Here is a 7,428-nt window from a genome sequence, read left to right on the forward strand (position 1 = left end):
AGTATTATCTGATTTATCGTTAAAAAATAAATAACTTTGCTTCGACATTTTTTTACATATAAACTCTCCTTTTCAAGATATTAATTCTTGATTCTTTTACGAATTTTTTCCTTGACAATGACATTAGAAACAGGAATAGCTTTCGTTCAGCAATTCTTCAATATTGTTGTGACAAGGCATTGTTGATCAATGCAAGTTGTTATGATGCGAAAATTTTCTATAGTGAACAGATCTGACGTGTTTATCCCAGGTATTTCAGGCGATTGTAAACAAATACTGATGAATAAACTAAATAAGAGATTATTTTGGTTCACAGTATTCGTTCAGTTATCAAGTTCTTGACTATTTTGTTGAGTGACTATGGAATGCCTAACAATAAATGAAAAAGTCGAAATGGTCCTTATCTATGGTGAATCTGAACGGAATATTAATAGAGCCATTGAACTGTATACCATGCGACATCCTCAACGGCGACTTCTATCGCCATCATTTTATCGTGTAGTGAAGCACGGAAGTGTATGAACGATAAATCGATCACGAAAGAGAAGCATTACCAGTCAAAATAATAAAATTGTCGTCTTAGCTACAGTTGCCCATAATCCTGGAGTCAGATCACGATCAATTTTTTCTGTTTGTGGAATCTCTAAAACAAGTGTCCTGAGAATTTTGAAACGCCACAAGTTTCATCCGCATCACTTGTCGTTACATTAAAAGCTTTTTGGGAATGATTTCCAAAATCGAGTGCGGTTTTGTAAATGGACCCAAAAATCAGTTGCATGAAAACAACAATTTCTTTCTGCGCGTCTTATTCACCGATGAAGCTTCATTTACAAACTATGGTATAGTTAATCGTCATAACATGCATTATTGGGCAGTTAAAAATCTCAGGTAATTTTGAGCGATAGAACATCAGCGGCCATGGTCTGTGAATATCTGGTGTGTCATCATCAATAATAAAGTCATAGAACCTTATTTTATTGATGGTGTCCTTACAGGCCAAAAATACCGTAATTTTCTGTTGGAGATTCTATCAGTATTTTTGGAAGATTGTATATCGCGATCCACCAACGACTCCCGAAAATATGAAGCTGCGAATCACGGAGGTTTGCGGGCAGATAACTCTACAGATACTCCACTCTGTTCGTTCACCTCGATCGTTTAGAAACCACATCGATCGTTTAGAAACCGAGTCGAAAAATGTATAGAAGAGGAAGGGGTCAACACCTTGAATATTTATTGAAATAATTTTCTGACTTTTTTTGTTTCAATTTCTTTTATTTAAACTTTGTACGTTTTATTTTCAAGTTTTCGATTCTGTTGATAATAAAATTCTATCACTCCTTCTGATAGATCATCAGATACCACTTACAAGGGCAAATGTCATTGTTAAGGAAAAAATTCGTAAAAGAATCAAGAATTAATATCTTGAAAAGGAGAGATCGCAGGTAAAAAAGTGTTAAATAAAAGTTACCTTTTTTTTAACGCTAAGTTAGATACTATTAAAAAAAATAGAGGTTTCTATGCAAAAAAGTGAAGTTGACCTTCATTTGACCTTCAAACTAATGACGTCATTTTATGGCCCCCTGGAAACCATTTAAACTTCATGTGAAACATTTTCAAGATACCTGTTTAGTTTGTGAGATATTGCGATGTCTCAAGTTAAATGGCCCACCCTGTATAGTGGGTAATAATTTAAAAACTTGAAATGGCCCTATATTAGGAACAAAAAACTAGATAAAAAAACGCTGAAAACAGATTCTATAAAAAGACGGGGGAACAAAAACAAGCATATTTTCTCACCTTTAGTATGCAAATTCTTGGACAGGGTGAGTTACACCCCTTAAATCTTATATAGAAAGTGGGGTCGAGTGATACATCATCTTAAAGCTTATGGAAAATACTTTCCAATAATAAAATAGAAAGACAACTATAAATACAGATAACAGATAACATTTCAGAAAATTATTCTCTGTTTATCAAGGAAGACAATAAATAAAAACAATATTCTGATTTTTTTAAATTATTTTTATTATTACTCAATTAAATGTTGAAAATGATTTATGTTATTATAAAGACAATAATAAAGCCTACTTTCAAATTCTTATTGTACATTTGTAAATATTTTTCTGGACATAGCACAACGTTTCTAAACTACTCTATACTGGAGTAAAATATATAAAAAAAGTATATCACAAAGAAGTAAATAAGTGTTAGATCTGGAGATTTAGATGGCAATTCAATGGGACCTATTTTTCTGATCTGCTAATTAGAATAATGATAATCTAACCAGTGCCTAACAGGAACTATATGATAGGGAGGTGCTCAATCCTGTTACTGTAGTAAGCGTTCTTCTAAAGATGTGTGTATGTTCCTCTGATTTTGTAATTCTCGCACTATTAGTGGTTCGATAGATCTCTATAGCATTTCAGCATACATGTCGTCATTTAAATTTTCTGGTATAAATATTGGGCCGATAATACCATTATCCAATATACCAACTTAAACAATAATTTCCTGAGGATACCGGGTATGGCCTTCTCTAAATACGTGTGATTTGTCGTCGTTCCAATAACGATACTTTTGTATATTACCATGCCATGTATATTAACATATAGTACTTGTAGTATGGGTATGCTAAAGTGAGCACCAAAAGTTTTATAAAACTAAGGTCTTGGGCTCAACTTCTAACTTTCAGTAAACGAAAACTTGAGACTTTATTGATTGTTAAAAAGTTTGATAACATAAATCGATCTGCAATATATTATCATTATTTTTCGGTCTAAAAAGAAAGAATAGTGCTTTGAAGCATGACCCAAGTAACACACGACAGTTTAATAAACGTTTATTTTTGGTTTACACCAGGTGTGCATTTTAAGTGAACTTCAACGATAAATATCGGATAGAATGTCGTAAGAATTTACGTTGAGAAATGTAATATTATGCTTATCTAATTCACGTTTTAGAAGAAGGTTTATAACATGAAGATAATACACAAGTATTTTTTCATAAAAGTTGAAAGTTTAAATATTAAAGACGTTTCCAAATGAGTTTTTTAGACAAATGTACTTACCATCAACAAAACATTGAATGTTTAGTTATTGAATTGAATTGAATTGTCGAAACAGTGGGCTGCCGAGGCAGTTGTGCATATAGGTCTCCTGATGGACCCGTCATGCCCCGCTGGGGTTTACCAGAGCCCAACGGCCTTAGAGAAACCGATAAGGCTCTTTGGTCTGAAGGACTTAAAGTCACTCGGTACACTAAAAGTATTACCCAAGTATTTGAACCTGGCGTGCGTGAGTGCTGGGCACTCCCCGACTACATGGTCAACGGTTTCATCCTCCTCACAGAACCATCGGCATTCCGGGTTGTCCGCAATACCGATAATATGGAGATGGCTTCTTAAGTGCCAATGACCAGTTAAAAGATCTGTCACTAGCCGAATTTCGCGACTTTTTAGGCGTAGTAGATTTTTGGTGAGACAGGCAGAGGGCCCACCTATGTGCGCTTTGGCCTGTCTCATACCAGAGGACTCAGTCCACCTTCGGTGGGTCCACTTGTCGAGCAGACCCATCATTGACGTGACCGCAACGCATTTGGCGATACCAACTATGGGTTCCGGCCCCATCGGCACAATCGCGGTTCCCAGTCTGGCAAGAGAGTCCGCTTCCTCACTGCCTGCATGGCCTGCGTGGCCAGGTATCCAGACGAGCTGGACCTTGCAGCCAATCTGTACCAGTTTTTTCAGGACTTTTATGCACTCTAGTACAAGCTTGGAGCTTACCTTTGCGGCCGTGATAGCCTTAATGGCAGCTCTGCTGTCCGAGCATATTGATACGACTGTATTGCGGTGTCCGCAGCTTAAGATTTTCTGTCCGCATTTTAATACAGCAAATACTTTGGCCTGGAAGACAGTGGCGTACTCCCCCAGCGAGTATGCCCTACTCGTATGTGGGATCCCACCACAAAGCCCTGGTCCAGCTCTGTTATTCATTCTGGAACCATCTGTGTACCAGATGGTCTCCCTATTTAGCAATGCAGGTCTGTTGGAATGCTGCCACTCCCCTCTGCCTGCAATGTGCGTCACGAATCCCTCGCAGTCACTGGATCCATGCAGTCACTGCCCATCAGAAGGAGAGGATATTCCTGTATGGCCCGTGACCAAATTTTTGCGTGACCGGTCTCGCCAGCACGTAGTTCGACGAGGACGTATAGCCTGTACGCAGTCCTCATTGCCTCGAATTGCACAACAAGGTCCAAATGCGGAAGGCTCAGCAGAGTCTCAAGCGTTCTCGTTGGCGCCGTCCGCATGTAACCCGTTATGCTGAGACATGCAAGACGTTGGACTCTGTCCAGTTGAGCACGAATTTTCGCTTCCTCGAGAAGAGGTCTCACAATGCGCGAGTAGATCCAGTGGAGGATCTTAGGAGACAGACCCCAGGTATTGCCGAAAGCCCGCCTGCAGGCCCATAGCGCGCAGGTGGCCTTCTTCATTCTGGTATTTGCATGATCGTGACAGGAGAGTTTGGGATCTAACTTGATTCCCAGAAATCGAACTGTCCTGGAGTAATGCAGCTGCACGCCTCCTAGAGATATAACAGGGGGCGTGCCAGAGTTACGTTTCCTCGTGAATAGTAGGAGCTCTGCTTTTTTGGGGTTAACCCTGAGACCCCTGAGAGGCACCATATGTCCACTATATGCAGGGCTCTCATCATAGGGCCCCGCATTGCGGCGGCGTCTCTCCCTGGGCAAAGGATTACCAGATCATCAGCGTAGGCCTGTGTGTATAGGCCAGCATTGTTTAAAAGATTTATCAGGCTGTCGACCACAAGGCACCACAAGGTAGGGGACAATACTCCTCCCTGCGGGCCCCTAGCCGCCAACGTTTCGACAATCTCGTTGTTGAGCTGGGCAGATACATGACGTTTCGAGAGCATGGCCTCTATCTAGCTAACCAAACAGGGTTCTGAGCTGCGGCTCTCGAGTGCTTGGCAGATTAATGCGAAAGGGGTATTGTCGAACGCCCCTTCAATGTCTAGAAACGTACCCGGATAGGTCTTGCCACTTCTCAGAGCATCCTGTACCTTCCTCACGAGGTGGTGTAGGGCCAGGTCCGTGGATTTGCCCGCCTGATAGGCGTATTGGTGCACATGCACTGGTTTGTTCACCAAAATGCTTTCCTTAAGGTACCGATCAATCAGCCTCTCCATCGCCTTCAGCATAAAGCTGGTAAGGCTGATAGGTCGGTACGATTTGGGATCTGTAAAATCGCTTTTTCCGGGTTTCGAAATGAAGACGACTTTCACTTGACGCCATAACTTTGTGACGAAGCCCTGAGCAAGGGACGTCCTGAATAGTCTGACTATGTATGGGGTTGCAAAAGACATGGATATAATCCATCCATGCCCGGAGATTTAAAGGGGGGGGAATGTCTTGATTGCCCATTTCACCCTCTCGTAGGTAATTATTCTTCTAGCAGTCTCGAACTGTAAGTGAATCGGAGCCCGAGAACAGCTAGGAGGATCGCGAGATGAGTTGGAGTCTGGGAAGTGAGTGCGCAGCATGACCTCCAGTAGCTCCCGCTCATTGGTAGTAAAGCCGCCATCTGGAAGTGACAGCGACTTCAATTTAGTTCCAGGTTCCTTGGACAGTAAATGTTTAGTTATAGAAAATCAGTATGGAGCCTTTAACCTAAACCTTATAAACGAAAAACAGGGTTTTTCGCATTTTACTGGAAAACTTTGAGTTTACATGAGAAAAGTCTAAATACAAAAGTTACAATTTTTTTATTGCTAATAAGCAAAAAAAAAGTTTTTTTAATAAAGCTACCCTTAACCCCTTCACCTACCCCACACAGCTTACCAGTGAGAAATTCTCCTGCAAAATCACTGTTTTTCAGAACCTTTACAAAAAATAAATATAGATTATATTTATAAAAATGAACAATTACAAATAAAAAAAAAATTTATATTTATTTATTTATAAAAATTTATTTGACAGTTGATGAAATTTCCAAAAATTACTTCAGCAGCCTAAAATATGTCTTAGAATGCATCAAGAACTTTTGCAATAAACAATTGACAATTTCCTATACACTTTCAGAAAAATTGAACTACAAGTATATACATATATTTTGAATTCCATTTATGTAGGGTGGTGTGTACTTTATGTTTTTATTTGCGATAAATTGGTGGAGGCACCAGGAGGTGCAACGTTCAATCCTCCTTTCGACCCAATTAAATTATTATAGGAAAATTAGCATTTTTAGCATTATTTTTATACTTATTGTAAGTTTTGAGCAAATTTTTATTTATGAGGTGTTTTAATTTGTATATCTTGTTTGGTATAATTATTGTGTCCCATACACGTTAATGCATACAAAACAGTATATGATATATGTTTATTCTACAGTTTAATAAATAAACCTTTACCATATACAGTTAATAAATATATCACAAACAAAAATTTACTTAAAAATCATAATAAGGATAATAATATATGATGTGTTGCTTCGGATATTATATAAAAATCCTAAGTTCGAATCTTGAATAAAATGCGCATTTTTACATATGGGAACTGCCATATTTACGTCAAAAGATTAATGGGAATGTCGTGCTTATACACTCAAATAATAGTGCTTTTTAAATAACCTAATTTTAGCTATAAATCCACTAATTTTCATTTCAGATTCGCCACCAATAGTAACAGTTCTAACACCCCCACCACAATCACATCAAAGGTCACCGCTTCACCCCACCTATGAAAGTCACAACGCTTCCAGCCAATTAGAAATCCGATTCGAATCGTCACAAAGCAAAAGCGATTTCCAAGTTTGACGCCAGATGGAGACACCAAAATTTAAATATTAAATAAATAGTGCGCCAAATATAAACGCTTTTCAAGTTCCTAAGTTCGAGGTTTTTTCACCTGCGGATTTACATAACGGTAATTAAACAGGTTTAAAGTGTCACGTGTATTTTGTAAATATGAAAATAGATTCGCTTATTAAATATTTCGAGTGTAAAAATTATTTTATAAGACGTCGAGCTGTAAGCACTTAATTGCTAAAATTAATTATAGATATTGTGACATTTTGAAAAGCTTGATATTCATATTTCAGTGCAACAATTAAGAGCTTTTATATAAATAAAGTTGGGAAATACTGATAAAGTGAAGAATAATTCTAGTAGTCAGTGATCCTACAAATAAAAAAATTTTGATAAAACTTGGGCTTAGATGTATTATGCATCTTTCTCTATTTAATTGTGAAATAATGAAACTTCCAAAAATGTAGAAAATTAATAACACTTTTTTTGTTTGTACAATAAATATTAGCCTAAAATATAATACGCTTATATATTACTAAAAGTCTTGTACGCTTATTTTGATAATTAATTTTAAACAATAGACTGATTTCTAATTATTATT

At 37.8% G+C, this 7,428-nt stretch overlaps 1 protein-coding gene across 2 annotated transcripts in view; it reads left to right on the forward strand.

The window, feature by feature from the left end:
• LOC126740947 (uncharacterized) overlaps positions 1–7,374 on the forward strand; it is a 245,583-nt gene extending 238,209 nt beyond the window's left edge. For both annotated transcript variants that reach the window (XM_050447145.1, XM_050447146.1), the window contains exon 5: positions 6,688–7,374. In XM_050447145.1, the coding sequence (XP_050303102.1) occupies positions 6,688–6,836 (149 nt within the window). In that variant the 3' untranslated portion in view covers positions 6,837–7,374. The remainder of the gene's footprint in view (positions 1–6,687) is intronic.
• Positions 7,375–7,428: the final 54 nt, after the last annotated feature.

Source organism: Anthonomus grandis, chromosome 10 (assembly GCF_022605725.1).
Source record: "Anthonomus grandis grandis chromosome 10, icAntGran1.3, whole genome shotgun sequence".
In the NCBI taxonomy this organism is placed as follows: Eukaryota; Metazoa; Arthropoda; class Insecta; order Coleoptera; family Curculionidae; genus Anthonomus; species Anthonomus grandis.